The sequence below is a fragment of the Lissotriton vulgaris genome, chromosome 11 (genome assembly GCF_964263255.1).
Source record: "Lissotriton vulgaris chromosome 11, aLisVul1.2, whole genome shotgun sequence".
Classification (NCBI taxonomy): domain Eukaryota; kingdom Metazoa; phylum Chordata; class Amphibia; order Caudata; family Salamandridae; genus Lissotriton; species Lissotriton vulgaris.
Window position 1 is genome coordinate 597,834,167 of NC_141699.1, and position 19,566 is coordinate 597,853,732.

General features: G+C 51.7%; 1 protein-coding gene across 1 annotated transcript in view; it reads left to right on the forward strand.

Moving 5' to 3' along the window:
• PIWIL2 (piwi like RNA-mediated gene silencing 2) overlaps positions 1–19,566 on the forward strand; it is a 2,549,426-nt gene that overhangs the window by 2,190,233 nt on the left and 339,627 nt on the right. Inside the window, exon 21 of the mRNA XM_086944806.1 lies at positions 7,152–7,257. Coding sequence (XP_086800932.1) covers positions 7,152–7,257 — 106 coding nt within the window. The remainder of the gene's footprint in view (positions 1–7,151; positions 7,258–19,566) is intronic.

Consider the following 19,566-nt stretch of genomic DNA (forward strand, 5'->3'; position numbering starts at 1 on the left):
CCATTTGACTTGCCTCCTGAAGTCTGTGATGTGATTCTGGCAGCCAGGCGTTCCTCCACGAAATCGGTATACGCCTGTCGGTGGAACAAATTTGTGGCATGGTGCACAGCAAAGGCTGTGGATCCTCTCTCTGCCCCTCTTTCTGAGGTTCTTCTCTTCCTTCTTTCTCTTGCCCAGCAGGGCTCTGCTCTGGGCACTATCAAGGGCTACCTTTCTGCCCTTTCGGCCTTTCTGAGGCTGCCTGATAAACCTTCTTTGTTCAAGTCCCCCATTGTAACAAGATTCTTGAAGGGCATCACACACATGTATCCACCTGTTCCGTTTGTGATGCCTCAGTGGGACTTGAACCTGGTTCTAACCTTCTTGATTGTGCTCCCTTTGAGCCCCTTCATTCCTGTCCTCTCCATCTCCTGACTTTAAAGACTGCTTTCCTGGTTGCCATCACCTCTGCCAGGAGAGTGAGTGAGCTCCAGGCTCTTTCTGTCAAACCTCCTTTCTTGTCCATTCATCCCGACAAGGTGGTTTTACGAACTAGACCTTCTTTCCTGCCCAAAGTAGTCTCTGCTTTTCACAGCGGGCAGTCCATCACCTTACCCTCCTTCTTCCCGCCTCCGCATCCTTCAAAGGATGAAGAGCGGCTCCATCGTCTAGACCCAAAACGTGCGCTTTCATTTTATATGGATCGCACACGCCAGTTCCGGGTGGATGACCAACTGTTTGTTGGCTACGTGGGTGCGAAGAAGGGACGAGCGGTACATAAACGGACCATCTCTCGGTGGGTCGTTCTGTGCATCAAAGCGTGCTACTCTTTGGCTCGGAAGGAGCCTCCTGTTGGGGTGAGGGCCCATTCCACTCGGGCGACGGCGGCTACTACTGCCCTGGGCCGGGGAGTCCCCTTACAGGACATTTGCCAGGCGGCTACGTGGGCCTCGCTGCACACTTTTGCGAGGCACTACTGCCTGGACAGTCAAGTCCGGAGGGATGGCTTCTTTGGCCGTTCTGTCCTCCAGGACTTTCTGGTGTAAGATTGTATTGGTTCGCAGACCCACCACCGGGGTTGGTATTGCTGGGGTATCTATTCTAAGGTAAGGAGTCTAATACTAACGTGTTTCTTTCAGATGAACAAGTTACTTACCTTCGGTAACAATATATCTGTAAGAAACATTAGTTAGTATTAGATTCCTTACCGCCCCACCCATCCTCCCCGTTCTGCGAACTGATACTTAGGGTTAAGGACATCCCTTTCAGGGCCCTAGTTTCAATGGCACAAGTGTTGGTTCTCACATGACTCTGCGTGTTCTGGCGCGGAAAAGCTGTGTGCAAAGAACTGACGTCAGCGCGCGGAGGTGGCGTCTATATACTCCAGCGACGTCATCACGGCGCACGACGCCAACAACGGACGCGGAGCCGCAGGGGACGCCTGCAGACGACGCCTACCGACGCGCAGGGTTACTGCTACGCAAAAGTTTCCGGATCCAGACTGACGCCTGGGGATATTCTAAGGTACGGAATCTAATACTAACTAATGTTTCTTACAGATATATCGTTACCGAAGGTAAGTAACTTGTTCGTCTGTGCCTGGTGAGTGTGCAATGACGGCCGGTGATGTGTATGCCTGGTGAAAGCGTGCACTGATGGCTGGTGGTGTTGTCGTGTGCCTGGTGAAAGCGTGAACTGACGGCCGGTGGTGTGTATGCCTGGTGAAAGCGTGCACTGATGGCTGGTGGTGTGTGTGTGTGTGCCTGTTGAAAGCATGCACTGACGGCCGGTGGTGTGTATGCCTGGTGAAAGCGTGCACTGATGGCAGGTGGTGTGTGTGTGCGTGTGCCTGGTGAAAGTGTGCACTGATGTCCGGTGATGTGTATGCCTGGTGAAAGCGTGCACTGATGGCTGGAGGTGTGTGTGTGCCTTGTGAAAGCGTGCACTAATGGCTGGTTGTGTGTGCCTGGTGGAAGCGTGCACTGATGACTGATGGTGTCTGTACCCGGTGAAAATGTGCATTGATAGCCGGCGGTGTGTATGCCTGGTGAAAGCATGCACTGGTGGTGTGTGTGTGTGTGCCTGTTGAAAGCATGCAATGATGGCTGATGGTGTGTGTGTGCGCCTGGCCGGCTGGTGGTGTGTGTGCCTGGTGGAAGCGTGCCCTGATGGCTGGTAGTGTGCGTCTCTGGTGAAAGCGTGCACTGACAGCTGGTGGTGTGTGCCTGGTGAAAGCGTGCACTGACGGCTGGTGGTGTGTGTGCCTGGTGAAAGCGTGCACTTCCGTTTGGTGGTGTGTGTGCCTGGTGGAAGCGTGTACTGACTGCTGGTGGTGTTTGTGCCCAGTGAAAGCGTGCACTGATGGCTGGTGGTGTGTATGCCTGGTGAAAGCGTGCACTGATGGCTGGTGGTGTGTGTGTGTGCCTGGTGAAACCGTGTACTGACGGTGGTGGTGTGTATGCCTGGTGAATGTTTGCACTGATGGCTGATGGTGTCTGTGCCTGGTGAGTGTGCACTGACGGCCGGTGGTGTGTATGCCTGGTGAAATCGTGCACTGATGGCTGGTGGTGTATTTGTGCGTGCCAGGTGAAAGCGTGCACTGACGGGCGGTGGTGTGTGTGCCTGGTGAAAGCTTGCACTGACGGCCGGTGGTGTGTGTGCCTGGTGAAAGCATGCACTGATGGCTGGTGGTGTGTGTGTATGCCTGGTGAAAGCGTGCACTGGTGGTGTGTGTGTGTGTGCCCCGGGGGGAAAGCGTGCACTGATGGCTGGTGGTGTGTGTGTGTGTGTGCCTGGTGAAAGGGTACACTGATGGCTGGTGGTGTGTGTGTATGCCTGGTGAAAGCGTGTACTGATGGCTGGTGGTGTTTGTGCCCAGTGAAAGCGTGCACTGATGACTGATGGTGTCTGTGCCTGGTGAATGTGTGCACTGGTGACTGATGGTGTCTGTGCCTGGTGAAAGCGTGCACTGATGGCTAGTGGTGTGTGTGTGTGCCTGGTGAAAGCGTGCACTGACAGCCGGTGGTGTGTGTGCCTGGTGAAAGCGTGCACTGACGGCCGGTGGTGTGTATGCCTGGCGAAAGCGTGCACTGATGGCTGGTGGTGTGTGTGTGCCTGGTGAAAGGATGCTCTGATGGCTGGTGGTGTGTGTGTATGCCTGGTGAAAGCATGCACTGATGTCTGGTGGTGTGTGTGTGTGAGCCTGGTAAAAGCGTGCACTGATGGCTGGTGATGTGTGTGTGCCTGGTGAAAGCATGCACTGATGGCTGGTGGTGTGTGTGTGTGCCTCTGATGGCCAGTGGTGTGTATGCCTGGTGAATGCGTGCACTGCTGGCTGATGGTGTCTGTGCCTGGTGAGAGTGTGCACTGACGGCCGGTGGTGTGTATGCCTGGTGAAAGCGTGCACTGATGGCTGGTGGTGTGTGTGTGTGTGCCAGGTGAAAGGTAGAAGGAAGCGCTATGGACTGTGTGTGAAATGCAAGAAAGAGTTTAGAATGCAAAGGCAGAGGGCAGCTCGGGTTACAAGCTGCCTTTGAAGAAGATCAGGCAGCACTTGGCAACCATGCCAACATTCCAAGGAGCAGACGGTCGTTCACGTTAGAAGTGTGATGCCCTGAGGACATATGGCACTGTGAGGAGCCTGGGAGACACACATAGACGCTAAGTGCCTGAGGAGATAAGGAGCGGAAGGAATTCCTTTGAAGTGTGATGCTGAGGCTCGGGAGAAAAGCGCGTGCACGGGCACATGCACTGTGCGTTATCCGTCTCCCAAAGCCCTTGGTTTAAGAGTTGGTTTCATCACAATAGTTTTGAGTAATAAATTACTCAACCTAAAAAAGGAGGGGGGACAGGAGGCAACCCTGTCAAGTCCCCCTCCTAATTTCGAATCCTCTTGTTAGTGCCCCATTCAGCAGAATTTTTGCCGTGGGCTGCCCGTATAGATTTTTGTACTGCACCAATAAAGTTAGAGCTAAATCCCATCATGTTTAAGGCGGCCCACAAAAATAATCAGCTAACCCGATCAATTGCTTTGGCGGCGTCTATTGTGATCACCGCCAAAGGGATTGATCTTTCAACCGCTAAATCTATTGTGCGGATGCCTTCGGACTTTAAAACGTGCTCGTCTTTTGGACACCTGATGTCGGCGACGGACCCGCACCTCATTTGCATGTGGTGCTTGGGGGGAAGATCAGGGCTCCACTGATTGCGTGGTGTGCCAATAGTTGAAGCCGAAGTTGCAGCGGGAGCACCGGATGAAACGTCTCTTGTCTCGCATGTCCAGATCGGCTTTGACGCCTCGATCAGCTTCTGCGGAATGTTTTCGAACCGGCCGTTGTCATCCTCATCCTTCTCCTAAGCCGCAAGAGCGTCGCTCACCTGTCAGTAAGTGTTGCAGTTTGTCCCCAAGGGCTGGTTTCCAGCCTGTTAAAGGCGTGGGCTCTCTGTGGTTGATGCGGCCCCGCGTATCGTCCCCCTAGCCACCGTTTCACGGTGAGGGGGCGTTGAGAGCCCAGATGGAGACAAATGCGGCGGCTTTGCAGGCCTCACTGGATTCTCCTCCTCCGCCTCCCCCCTCCTGGGACGTCAGCGGATCCCTTGCAGTGTGCGGGGCCCTCCGTGGCGTCGCCAACGGCTCTGGCGCCGACTGGCTCGGATCCAGGCTCGAAGGATGCGGTGCTGTTGCAATGCGGCCCTTCGGGATTCCCTCCTTCAGACCACTGCACCTCTATTTCGCTGCAAACTCTTGCAGGCGTCCTTGTGGTGTTGCTGGAGGTTGTCGTGGCTCGGGTCTCATACCCGAGCCACCCTCGGCCCTATGGACAGGCGGCGATCTTGTCTGCGGCCGAGGTGACACCGCTACGGCATCTGTTGGCCCTGGCACAACAGGGGTCGCCGGATCCCCCTTGTCCCATCATGGGTCGAGGCTGGCGGGGGTCCCCTCATCCCTCACCGGGCCCCTCTTGTCCCTCCATGCAGGCGGCTGTCTCTTCGGAGGTTGTGTCGACCTTTCACAGGGGTCGGCGGACCTTTCTCGTCCCCTCATGGGTCGAGGCTGACGGGGGACTCCTTGTCACTCCCCGGGTTCCTCTCGTCCCTACGCGCAGGCGGCTGCCTCGTCGGAGGTCGAGTCTGCGCCGTTCCGGCCTGTGCCTTAGCCGCCTCAGCTCCGGCCCAGCCCTGGTCTCCTGCGCCGTGCGGTGGGGGGGAGGCCTGTCTGAGGTCCCCTTTGGCGCTGGACGAGGATGACGTCCTACCTCATGTTGCAGACTCTACGGCACTGGGCAGGCGTCTGGTCACGGACTCGTCTTCGGACGCCACCTTTTCACCGGAGGTTGGGCGCCTGATGGTGTCGTCCTCGCCTTTCACAGGTTGCTGCGTCGTGGCTTTTTCCCCGACGTCATCAAAGGATGGCTCCACGTCGTTGCCACGGCTTTCGCCGGAGGAGCCACAGGTCCCCCACTCCTCGCCCGATGCTTCGGCCTCCTCTTGCCTGGCCCTTGTTTCCTCTGCGGAGTGTGAATGAGCTACCTCTTCTTTTATTCTTCCCGCATCCCCTTTGGGGTCGGTGGTCCTCTGGGTGGGGGGGTTCTCCTTGCCTGGGGACACAGGGCTCCTTGCCCTGTCTGTTGGACTCGTCCCATGTGGGACCCTCTGTATTGTCCAGGCTGTTGGGTCCTCTCGCAGACACTCCTTCCTCGTGGGTATGGCTAGGGTATCTATTCTACGTTAAGGAATCTGCGGCTAGTAGTCTCTATCAGATGTACGAGTTATTTACCTTGGGTAATGATGTATCTGGTAGAGATGATTCTAGCCACAGATTCCTTCACAGCCCGCCCTTCCTCCCTGTTCTGCGAGGACCTTTGGTTTGGTCTTCTGCACTCACCTCCTGGTGGGTGGCTATGTCTTCTGTGAGTGCTTCTTTCGCTCTTTCTGACCGGATGGTTCGTCCTGTTTCTTTGTTCCTTTCCTCCTCTTTTGGCACTTTGGAGGATGGGTTTATAGGTACTTCTGTGCCCTTCTGCTCTGGTATCTCCAGGCTGGGGTCTACCTTTCTCACGCCCCCTCCCCTTTCTTACTAAGAGTTCTGGTCCCTCTGCTATCCTCTAGGTTGGGGTCTTTTGGCTGTGCCTCTGCCCTTTGTTCCTTAGGGGGGTCGTCACACCCTATGTTGGGGCTGTCTTGGTGGTTTGTCGTTCTTTGTTGGTCTCGGACTGGTTCCCCTTCATTGTTATTGGTTGGGGTTGTAGTCCTGCTGCATGTTGTCATGACGCTTTCCCATATGTTCCTAGTCTCCAAGGGGGGCTGTCCCCGTACTGGCAGGGTTGCTGCTCAGGGCTGCGCTCTGTTTTTTTCTTCTTTTCCCTCCCTTTGGGTACTGCAGTGTTGGCACAGCTCCTTATGGTGTCGTTCGTCGCCATAACTTTTTCCAATTTTTCTGCTTTTTCGCACACTGTCCCCATACTCCCACAGTTTTGTCTGATGGCTCCACGTTGTGACGCGGAAAATTTCCCCGAAGAAAATGGACGTAGGCACGCCGGGGTGGGACTTATGTGACCTCACTGACGTCACTTAGGCGAACGACACCTGGGCAGAGTCGCTTGACGCCTTCCCCCTCCCCCCCCCCCTGTTTCTCCCCGGCGCGCTGGGATGCTGAGGCAAAAAAAATTCCGGATCCGGTCTCACGCCTGGGGATAATTCTACAATAAGGAATCTGCAGCGAGAAACGTCTCTACCAGATACAGCGTTACCAAAGGTAAGTAACTCGTACAATAATGCTTCATAACGGAGTATGAACTGACTCCGCTGTTCACTTGATTAGGGGAAGTTGAAAATTGCAACTAAAGTTGTATTGATGACACTGAAGAGGCAGAGTGAGGTTCTCAAACTTATTGGTGCCCAAAACTATCCACTTACTTGTGAAGGTAAAAACAGAAGTGCCAAATAAATAGCTTTTGTTTCCAATGAATGAATGATTTGCTAAGTGGCAGATTTCATCACACCCTTCTCCTAAACTGCGTTTTCTCTCTTAGTATTGTTTTACTCTGTTAAGATGGTTTGGCTTGTTTAATTTTTGTTGTGATTGTGACTACTTCATTTCATTTACATCTTAATTATTAACATATGTTTGTTTTCCTTCCCTTCTGCTTTTTCTATCTAATTTGCTTTTGAAGCATTCTTACAAGGTGGTACTCCAGAGTTGTCTTCCAGTTACCACACCAAGAAATTGTCGACAGCTTAAAACTCTGCCTGATAGCTGCTTTACAGAAATACTATGAAGTAAGTCAAGTGCACATAGACCACAGGGAGTAGTTTCGACTGATCACTCACCCGTTCAAATGTTAAAGATGTTATGACACAACCCCTGTTGTACAAAAACATGTATTTATTTTTCGCAGTTAGAGTGTTACTGTGCTCAATAAAACACACTATTACTGTTGTGCACTATGCCCCAATTCTTTCTCACTCCTTGAGTGTAATCCATGCTGAGGAAAAAGCAACAGACCGCAAAAAGAAAGACTGCCTGTGTGTGCTGCTTTCCTCTTCACACAGTTGATCTTTCCTAGTGAATTCCTTTTCTCCAACTGAGGCATTAAACGTGGCTCATCTAAGTATTATGTTTAAGTTAAAGAGATTTGTAGAGTGCTTTTGAGCTATTAGTGTAGCCTTGCAGCAATGTCTAAGTTCAGCCTCACGCCCTCTTCTCAAGGATTAAATCAAAGACCAAAGCCTGTTTTTTTTTTTGTTGACATTTTTTTTTTGTGAGTTGCCTCATCAGTATTGTGGGTGAAGATATGAATATGCTGCTTTAATTTACATACTTAGTTGTATTTGTTGTATTTGCTAGATGTGTGTAGCTGGAGGTCTTCACTCATTCAGATATTTTGTCATATGGGTTTCTTTGTATCTGCATTGCCCATCTTTTTATATACATCTGGGTCCACATAGCCATTTCACGAGATTAGCGGTGAGGTTTTGGGTGGATGTTGGTTTAGCGTATAAGGAGTGGTGTAGCGTTTTATGAGAAATTGAGTACTGTTCTGCACTTGATGATGTCCTCGCATATGGTGCCTCTGAGCTTTGATAGATGTAGGTACATTGTTCGTAATTATGTGGTCTGTTCCGGGTTGTGGTTATTTATTTTTGGTACTGGTATGAAGATTTGAACTGTGCGGAATATGTGGCTCGGTAATGTATCAATTATGTTCTATTGGGTGTTGTCTTTTCTAGTGGATGGTGCTGATATGTGTACAGTGGGCATGCAAGTACCATTCACATCTGCGCTGCTCTGTTTTCAAATGTGGAGCCTTGACCAGAATGCACTGTTGTGAGTGTTATCATGTGTACTCTTATGATTTAATTAAAATGCAAATATGAGGAATAACTGTCCTCTGTGGGTGGATATGAGGGTTCTGTCTAGTGTGTTGTTTTGTCCATAATCAAAGGGGAGTGGGTGCTACTGGTTTCTTGTGGTGTAGGTGTCTTCAGTGTTAACCTGAATACCCTCCACCAGTCTCTGCCACTGTTGGTGTAAGTATTCACCACTGTGGTGTTTCATTGGGCATCATCATCATTGAGTTTCACACCTAGGTACTCATTTACCTAGGGGAGTATCGCCTCCTTTGGAGGCAAAGTACTGGGTGGGATTTGTCTGGTGGTGTATAAAATTACCTCATGAATCTATAAAAGTAGCTTTAATATAGGCGAAGTATACAGAGGTAAGGGTAAAAAGTGAAGTGGTGATTTGTTTTGGATGTGTTCAACTATCCACAACATCGCATGTGATTGGTCAACATGTTTCACCCTCAAGCGCACATAAAAGTCTGGCCCTTCTTAAGGACCTTTTACTAAGTGCAACAGGTCCCTTACTGCTGATATTTTTGTGCACTCGTAAGTCAGTTGCTTATGTGTCTTTAATCTGAATGGTTCTTTTCAGAAAAAATCGTCTGCTTCATTTAGACTAAGACTTATAATCTTTTTTTGGCCTGCTTCATAGGTATCGGATGGACCAGGGGCTTCATGGCAGCGTGTCACTGTTCAGCCCCCGATGTGTCGACCTACGTTGTCTTCATCCGTCCTCCCAGTTGTGTGTTGTTTTTATTATTTCTGTATTATTGCTTGGCTGGGAGTGCTCCTGTGAAGTGTGGGTATTGTAGGAGAGTAGGGTCTGCTTAGATGGTCAAGACCAGCCCATTGCTTTCATAAGCAGAAGGCTGACCCCTAGAGAGAAACGTTGGTCAGCTATAGAGAGGGAGGCCTTGGGTGTGGTTTGGGCCCTGAAGAAGCTGAGGCCATACTTGTTTGGCACTCACTTCAAGATTCAGACGGACCACAAGCCCCTCCTATGGTTAAATCAGATGAAGGGTGAAAATCTTAAACTTCTTAGGTGGTCCAGTTCCCTACAGGGGATGGACTTTACAGTGGAACATAGACCTGGGACTGACCATGCCAATGCAGATGGACGCTCCAGATATTCCACTTAGAACATGAAGACTCAACTGGTCAAGGTTAGTTTAATGTCCCTAAGTTTGGGGGGGAGGGTTGTGTAGGAGAGTAGGGTCTGCTTCCTATGGTCACCCCCACGTTTTGCTTTTTCTTTACTGGTTTTCGACTTAGATGTGGCTGTGGGCCTGCTAATCAGACCCACAGCCCAGATGCACTCTCTCTAAATTCAAGCCATGTACTCTAGGTACATCCACAATTGGGAATTGGTTCACCTCGTCAGCCCCTGTAGAAGTGTACCATAGGTACTCAGGGCTTAGGTGTAACCAAGGCCTACCAGGGGCTGCAGCATGTATTGTGCCACCCCTGGCTGGTCACTCAAATAGACACAACTGGATGATCACTCAGCTGGGGCAAGGTCGTGTAATCACCCCTTGCTTAGGTGTAGTATTTCTATACCTACATACATATAGACACATAGTAACCTATAAGTCACTCCTATGGCAGGCCTTAACAATCCTGAAGGCAGAGAGCTTGGTTATGTGTGAGATGGTGCTCTAGCATGAGCTGAGCCTGTCTGCAGTTTTCGGAACCATGTCCTTATAGCTGTTCTATGATACTGCCATACCATATATTCTTAAGTGCATTATGAACCTCGCGGTTAAATGCTAACTTTGGTTTGGCTTTATCAAAACATGTTGTATAAGGTGTCATACGCTTTGGAATACTACGCCCTCGCCAATTCTGGCAACGGGGGTAGCATTCCACCCTTCTAGAGGGAGAAGGCATGTTAGTTCTGACTATCCCGGTTAAAGTTAACCAGTGCCCCAGCATCACAAAATGGATGCTGCTGCCACAGACACAAGTCTGACCTGCTGCTGGGAGTCCTTCCAGTCACGGAGGTTTGGACAATAGAAGCACCACCCCAGACAGGAGGATGTGTATTGGGACAGGTAGGGCTGAATAGATTGAGACACTGCCTGAGGCACACTAGGTGCTTCATGCATACCCCAGTTCAAACCGGTTGCTGGGGCACTCCAGCCCCAGCTCTGGCGCGAAGCTGGACAAAGGAAAGGGGGTGTAACCACCCCCCTTCCTGGTCCCACCCATTAGAGGGACCTAGTGAGCAAACCAGCCCCCTTTAGTTGTATAAAGGGAGGAGCTGACCCAGGAGAAAATAGATTAATCCTGGAATCGACTGAAAACGAAACTCTGGACCCTTCGACATTCATCCAAGCTGAAGACTGAAGAATCTCCCTTGTGGCCAAGGAGTGACCACCCAGGGAAACCAGGCACCATCCAGCAACTTGACGGTTTGCTTTGTCCCCGTTCCCGCCGGAACCCGAGCACAGAGCCCGACAAGACCTCGCCTCCTGGATCCTTCTGACCCCACTGCACGACTCCAGCACAGCTGAGCCCTGTGGAAGGCGTCGAGACCCATGGAAGCAGGTAACTTGGAAAGTCTGCAACTTGCTAACAGTGCAGCTCCTGAGGCCTCCTCGAAGCTGTGCCCTGGGGACTGAGACACCCCGACACCGAGCTCCACCTGCACCGAAGACCAACCCTCCACACTCCACGAGATCTGTGTGGGGCTCTTCTGCCTGTGTTCTGCTCGACGCGTTGTCCGGTTGCTTGCCCGTTGGCTAGTAGCCCCTGGCGACGATCCTTTTTGAAATTCCATCACTGGTCTGGTTGCTCCAGACTGGCCCTTGCTTCTCTGCAAAGGTGAAGTACCTCAGACCCTCCTGGTCTGCACCAGACGCTCCTTATGTATCCTGCGTGGGTTGCCTTTGCTTAGGCTTGTTGGCTCTGATCTTGAAGCCGACCCCTCCATCTGCGAGATCCGTCGTGGGACAGCACCTCTCCAGCATCTGGTCGTCCTCGATGCCTCCTGGTCCGCGTGGCTGCAACGACGAGCTTCACCCCAGCACCTGATTGCTCCTCGATGACGTCTGGTTCCTTCCCTGGTTCCACCTGGTCACTGGCTAGTGACCTAGACTCTGTCCCCTCTGCTTTCAGGTCCTCTTCATCCTCGATCCACCCCTGGATCCACCCGGACATCTTTCTCCTGGTCGCCTGCAGCATCTTTCTTCACAGGCTCCGTAGACTTCAATTGCGAAAACCGACACATCTTCACACCTATGCACCGCTTCCTGTGGGTGAGGTCACGCGAGTACTTCGGTGCTCTCAAGGGTATTGACTGTCCAAGTGTCTAGGGGCCCGATGTAGGTCGGTCGGTAACGGCCGAAAATCGGTATTTTCGGCCGTTACCGATCGGTAAATAGGTGATTGGCATGTAGGGGGCATTATTTTACCGAATCGGTAAAATTACCGATTCGGTAAAAAAAAAATCGGTAAATTTACCGAATCTGAGCCACCCATGTGTAGGTGGAACTCTTCAGAGTCCCAGGAGCCTTACCGAATCGGTATTTTACCATCAAATCCAATTTGATGGTAAAATACTGATTCCGGTGTGCATGCACATGTGTGCATGCACACCTATGCCATGTGACAGGCAGACCTGCCCTTAGGGCATGTATGCCTGCCACATGGCACCCGAGCCTGTTTTGGGAGTGCCAGAGGGTGTCAAAGTGAGACCCCCTGCACCCTTGTGAAAATCTGTATTTACCGATTCGTTAAATACCGAATCGGTAATGCCCATTCATTCCTATGGGCTTCAAAGCCCATAGGAATGAATAGGCATTACCGATTCGGTATTTACCGAATCGGTAAATACCGAATTCATCCGATTCGGTATTCCAGCACATCTGGAATACCTACATGTCGTCCCATAGATTTACCGATTTTAAATTACCGAATCGGTAAAATTCGGTAATTCAAAATCAGTAAATTTATTTCCCCTACATCTGGCCCTAGGTTTTTAGTTGTATCCTTCTAGCTAGACCGGAAGTGTCCTAAATCTTCATTTACTTACCTTTTACGTTCCTATTGACTTTCTATTGACACTCGCAGGAGAGTACTGACTCTGCACGCGCCGCCTGTGGGCCTCCTACTCTTAACCTAAGGGTCAGATAGTGTAGCCCTAGCTATTCCCTAGGCCCTAGGCCTTTTCCTTTCCCAAGTCGTGGTTCTTATACCACTTACTTAGTATATGGTTTTACGCGCCCCTAGGGCCTAACTGTAAATTGTGCTATTTAAAGTATTTCTAAGTGTAACTTGTTATGTGCTTTTGCCTCTGATCTCATAAAGAGTTCAGAGGAGTGTTAGTGAATAAATACATATATATTTGATATATATCCTGTGTGGTGTCCTTTCATCTGGTATTCAAGGGGTTACATATGGTAAAACAGCTGGCTTTACACGCCCTCAAGAGTCTTTTAGCCTTTGACTGTTCTGTCCACGCTACCTCTAGGATAGCTGGTCTATAAGGTTGACTTTACAACCGTCACCATAAGGTTTGTTTGGACTGGTGCAAGGTGTTCACTAGAATAGTGAACATCATATACCAGGCCAACTTCTCACATTGGTGTGCAGCGGTTGGGATTAGAGCTTGCTGTTGTTTTACCACTTGTAATCTTGAGATATCATTTGAAAGATCACACAGGTACCTGTAGGTACATATAAAAACAAGTCTTAGTATACTTAAGTTCTACTGAACTTAGCTGTTGTAGAGCCTGGGCCTAGCACACCCTGACTACAACTCCTAGAGAGGTTCTTTAGAAAACATATAGTGTAGGTAGGTGGAACACATCCACCTCATTAGAAAACATGTCTCAGACATTGAACCCCAGTGGTTCTCTGCCTGCAGAAGTAGATCCCTTGAGGACTGCTTCGAGATATGAAGCCTTAGCCTTTCCAGAGTTGAGACAATTGTGTACCTCTAGAAGGCTAAAACAGGGTTCAAACCCTACCCTCAAGTTCCTGATTGAGTTATTAGAAGAGAATGATGCTCAACAGTCCCCCAAGACAGATAATACAGGAAGTCCAGATGAAGTCTTTCCCTCCTCAGATGATAATACTGATACTCCAGTACCAGAAGAGGAAGAAGGAGATGATTCTGATCTTGAGACAAACAGTCAGACCTTAGTCAGAAGACTCAGTGAGGCTAACTTAAGCATACATGGGAGTCAGTATGGGCAGCCCTCATACAGACCCACAAGTGGGCTTAACCAGAGGCAGAGAAGAGGGAGATCTCGCTCCAGAGAATCTCTCATCTCAAATGGCTCTCATGGCTCTGCTCAGAGAGGGATGACTTCCCCTCAGAGAAGGGAACATGAGGCCAAAATGAGAGAAGCTGCTCTTAGGATTGAAACACAGGAACTTGAGGTTGCCCTGGCCAAAGAGAAGCTTGCTCGTGCTAGAGAGCATAGAGAGAGTGGGTTAGAACCCACTCGTAGCAGCATTATCCCTAAGGATAAAGATAGGTCCTATGACAATAGACACCTAAGCAAGATTGTGCCCCCCTACACAGAAGGGGATGACATCCAGAAATGGATTACTGCTTTGGAGAGGGCCTGCAGAGTACAGCGGATACCCCAAAGTCAGTGGGCAGCAATCTTATGGCTCTCCTTTTCAGAAAAAGGTAGAGATAAGCTCCTCACAGTTAGTGATGGGGATGCTAACAACTACTCTGTCCTGAAGAGTGCTCTGATTGATGGGTTAGGCCTAACCACTGAACAATATAGGTTGTTGTTCAGTGATACCCAGAAGACACAGATTCAGGACTGGACTGGCTTTGTTGATTGTGCCACTAAGGCTCTGGAAGGCTGGTTATTGGGAAGTGAAGTTAAGTTAAGGACTATACAGGATTGTACATTTGATCATGAGAGAGCAAATCCTTAACAATTGTCATAACCAAGGTAAGGTAGTTTTTATTGTGCATAGGTAATTAAAACCAGTGCAAACATTTACAAAACAGATTAAAATGTCATAAGAAAAATTGATTCATTAAAACGTCATTAAAAGAACAAGCAGTAAAAGCCAGATCTAATGTCCAGATACATTACTTTTAAGGTAGAAGAGCAGGTATCATTGATTTCTGGTTAGCGTCTGTATGTTTACTGTATAATGTTTTTTGACAGTTTCTGCTCAATTAGCTCAAGGAACTTTACATACCTGCAGTTCAGTTTCGTGTTTGCAGGGTTTAGGCAAGCCAGCACTGCTTGCCTTCTGGTGCAAGATCCTATCTGTTTAAGCTGGTCCTTTAAGAGCTGTTGGCGTGCTGGCCGAAGCTCTTGGCAGAGGCAAGTCATATGAAGTATATCGCCCTTCTCTGTGTTGCAGAAGGTGCAGGCATCGTGGCCATTGCTCCTGAGCCATGGTGGAAAATGCTCTCTAGTGGGCAGAACCCATAGTCTGTATTTCAAAAATTTCAGTTTTATTATCTTGGAATAACCCTGGCTGAAGTATGGTTGTGGTGTCAGGGATTTATATGAGTTTATGATCATCCATGCATGATTTCTTTTAGCAAATGACTCTTTATCCTCTAGTAGTGAAAGAGATTTTTAACAGTTTTCCAAACCAGTTTTTTGAACGCATTATGGCCGAGTTGCATATCCCAGATCGCGGTTAGTTTAGTAGCCCCCAAGGCTGTCTTCAGATAAGATCTTGCCTGAGATACGTCCCTGCTTTGAATGTCTTCCCATAGCAGCACAGTTAGAGTGTTCGTAGTAGCAGAACGAAGTTTGTCGCAACAGATAATATAAGCTCCCTGTCTTGCAAGAGCTTGTTTTTGTAATCCAAATTCCAGCCTGAGTTGGGCGGGCGATGTATAGGACGGGAGCGAAAACATTGTTCGGTAGGCTTTTATCTGGATTGAGTCCAGATTCTTGGCATCTCTCCCACGTAGAGCCTCACTGCCATAGCTGATGGAAGGTAGTAGCTTAGCCTGGATGATTTTCAGATAAGGAGTCAGAATTGGTCCCATTAGTTGGTTAGCTATGCTTTTTAATGTGGCGGCAATACAAGACCCTCTCCTTTTTGCTTCCAGCTTTTGCTGTGAGAATGAACCGTCTTGGTCGAAGATGACTCCCAAGTATTTGTAGTCCGAAGCTGACTCAATGTTTTGGCCGCCCAGTGTCCAAGTCTTCTGAGGCTTTTTATGTATGTTTATCGACATAGTGCGAGTTTTGCTCAAATTTATTTTTAGTTTGTTTTCCGTGGCATACCTATGCATCTACAAAAGACACGTTAGTGATAGATTCCTTACCTTAGAATATCCCCAGGTGTCAGACTGGATCCGGAAATTTTTGCGTAGCAGTACCCTTGCGCGTCGGTAGGCATCGTCTGCGGCTCCGCGTCCGCCGTCGGCACGTGGGCGCCGTGATGACGGCATCGGAGTACTTAGACGCCGCCTCCTCGTGTTGACGTCAGTTCTTCTTTTTTTCACGCCAGCAAGCGCAGATCTGGAAAAAGCAGTAACCCCTTAGTCAATTTGGGACTAACTTTTTGGATCACTTTTGATCATTTCTCGAAGTCTTACGACTCCGATCGGTGCCATAGGGATGCCCGGATTCAAGCACTGCGAGGATTGCGACAGCACAATGTCGGTCACGGATCCTCACCACCTGTGCCTAACTTGTCTAGGCGTCGACCACGACGACAAGGCCTGCTCCGACTGCCGGGCCCTCTCTTCGAAAGCCAGGCGGGAGCGGTCCCGCAGGCGACTCAAACTCCGGCAGTCGGCCCGCGCCGCAAGAGGTCCCGGTCCCACGGGAGGTCGAGGGACAGGTCGCGGGGACGGAGCCACCACCGCTCCGGGAGTCGGCACCACTCCTCCGGGTCGAAGTCGTCGTCAGGTAAGAAACACAAGAAGTCGAAGAGGCGTCATCGCTCTTCTGACTCCTGTCCCCCCCCTCCCCCCCCCCCCCCCCCGACGTTCACGCGGCCGGGGTTCGGGTGACACCGCCCACACGGCTCCGCTGGCGTCGCGGCCTGCCCCACACCCTCCGGTCCCTGGGCACGACGCGACGCCGGGGGAGATAGAGCTCTCTTCCCCGACGGGTTCCGCGGTGCCTTCGGGCCCGTCTGGCACCCCTAGCGGGTCGGGGGCTTTGGCCCCGACGCCGTCGAGTGCTTCGGCCTCGACGCCGCCGGCGCCGCAGGGCCCCATGGGCCCGGCGCCGCATGGCCCAACGGTCCCGGTGCCACAGGGCCCAACGGTCCCGGTGCCGCAGGACCTCACTGGACTCGTTTTGGGATCTGGGTCGTCGCCGGTGGACCCCCCCCCACCCGACGTCGGTCCACCAGGTGTCCCCGATGCCTCCTTCGTTCCGGTTCCGATGTCGGAACGGCGCCGCTGGGCGCCGCTTTCGACGGCGCTTGGGGAGTTTTACTTTAATGAACCGGCCCCATTGATTGAAAACCCTGAGTATCAGGAGATGGGTGATGAGGAGGATTGGGAGGGGTCTGAGGACCCTCTGACCCGAGAGTGTCAGTCTCAGGAGGACTGGACAGGGGAACTTGGGGAGTGGTCTGGACACCTCTCCAGACACTGGTTTTGTCTCCCCTCCTGCCTTGGCTTCGGAGGAGGGGGCAACCTATTGTGTGGTGTTGATGAGGGCTGCCGAGGCCTTGGGCCTTGAGCTCTCCGTCGCGGCCGTGAGGACTAACCTCCTCACTGAGGTTCTTAAACCGCAGTCAAGCTCGGCCGAGCCTCTACTGCCCTTTAATGAGGCCTTGACTGACGTTCTTTTGGGCACTTGGTTCAGGCCCGCTATGGGTTCGCCCGTATATAGGAACGTGGCCAGATGCCGGCCCCGGGCGACCCATGTTTCCTGTCCACCCACCCCACCCCGGAGAGCCTGGTCATCCAGGCATCCAATTCGCAGACCGCATTCCCGCCGGCTCCGCCGGACAGGGAATCCAAGAGGTACGAGCAGTACGGGAAAAAGATCTTCTCCTCCCTTAGTCTGGGACTGCTGTCTTCCAACACCACATGCCTCTTTGGCTGCTAAACCCACTCTCTGTCGGAGACGGTTGCGGAAGTGCTGCCAGATTGTCCGTTGGAGGTACAGGCCAAACTCGGCCAAGCCCTTGTGGAGGGCCGAGATGCAGCCAAATATTCTATCCGGTGTGGGCTGGATACCACCGACTCACTAGGTAGAGCGATGGCACCGACTGTGGCGAATAGACACCATGCCTGGTTGAGGTCCGCCAACTTTTCGGCCAATGTCCAGAACACACTGATGGACATGCCGTTCGATGGCCGTTGCCTTTTTGGCGACAAGGCAGACCATGCACTTGAGCGCTTTAAGGACTCCAGGGCTACGGCCAAGTCCTTGGGCCTCTCGGCCCCGCGGCAGCAAACGGATGCCTTTTGCTCCTTTGGTGGCCAAGGAAGGGGTGCCCCCACACGTGCTGCCAGCCACTTGCCGCAGACTAACTACCAGCGCGGTGGCGGCCGTGGAAATCGCTGTGGAGGCGGTCAGGGACAACGGTGAGGCCAGTCGACACCTTCCCCTGCAGCATCCGCCTCTAAACCCTCCTAGTCCGTGCTTCTCGGCCCATGTGACGCCAGTGGGGGGCAGGGTTCGCAATCACCACTCCTACTGGCGCACTGTCACTTTGAGTGGTGCAGATCGTCCGGAGGGGCTACTACCTCCCCTTCGAGACGACCCCTCAAGCCATGCCACCGCAACACCACCGTGTATCGCGGGATCATGTGCGGCTTCTCCAGGAGGAAGTTTCGGCCCTCTTGGCCAAGGGGGCCATCGAGCGCGTTCCCGGGCCAGAAGTAGGACGTGGTTGCTACTCCCACTACTTTCTGGTACCCAAGAAGGGCAAAGGGGGCCTACGCCCTATCTTGGACCTACGGAACGTCAACAGCTTCCTCCGGAAGAGGAAGTTCAAGATGCTGACTCTGGCTCAGGTCTTAGCTGCCCTGGACCCAGGAGACTGGATGGTAGCGTTGGACTTGCAGGACGCTTATTTCCACATCCCTGTCCTGCCGGCCCACCGGCGTTACCTGCGGTTCACGTAGGCCACGAGCACTTTCAGTTTACCGTGCTCCCCTTCGGCTTTACCAGCGCCCCACGGGTGTTCACGAAAGTGATGGCGGTGGTCGCAGCTCATCTGCGGAGGTTAGGGGTTTGTCTTCCCCTACCTCGAGGACTGGTTGTTGAAGGCGGGCTCGCCCCAGACAGTCGTCAGCCACCTCCAGACAACGGCAGACCTCTTGCACCAGCTGGGGTTCTCCATCAATGTGCTGAAGTCACACCTGTGCCCCTCTCAGAAGCTCCTTATCATCGGAGCGGTTCTCGACTCGGCGCAGTTTCGGGTTTACCCGCCCGAACAGCGGGTTCCGGATATACAGGCTCTCATCCCAATCTTCCAGCCTTTATCCAGAGTCTCGTCAGGTTGACGCTGCGGCTTCTGGGGCTGATGGCTTCCTGCATCCTTCTGGTGCATCACGCCCGTTGGCGGATGCGGGCTCTGCAGCGGGACCTGAAGTTTCAGTGGGCCCAGCATCAGGGCAACCTGTCCGACCATGTCCTGATCTCGGAGGGCACTGCGAGACAGCTGCAGTGGTGGCTCACGGACCGCGATTGGGTCAGCGGCAGATCCCTCTCCGTTCCCCAACCGGAGCACGTAGTTGTGACGGACGTGTCCCTCCAGGGCTGGGGAGGCCACATGGGAGAGGCGGAGATCAGAGGCCTCCATATCAACCTTTTGGAGCTGCAAGCGATTCGTCTAGCACTGAAGGCATTCCTCCCCTCCGTCCGGGGGAGTGTAGTGCAGGTGTTCACGGACAACACCACCGCCATGTGGTACTGCAACAAACAGGGCCGGTGGGGTCGTAGACCCTCTTTCAGGAGGCTCTGTTTTAGCTTCCTGGAGGTACACACTTGTCTCATCTCCTGGAAGCTAAGAGCAGCATATCTGGAAGTGACCTGTGGAGGGTCCACTGACACAAGGGGAGACTCAGAGTTTCCTCCTTTGTCTGACATGCTGTTTCTAGTGTGGTGTAAGTGATGCACCTACCTACACTATTTGTTTGCCTACTGATCCCTTGCTAAGAGTTGTAGCCAAGGTGTGCTAAGCCTTGAGGAGCTACAACAGCTGGTTCAGTAGAACTCAGAGTATTCTAAGCTAAGTTATACGTACCTGGAGTACTTATGTGATCTTTCACAAGATATTCTTAGGATACGTGTGGTAAAACAACAGCAAGCTCAAATCCCAACCGCT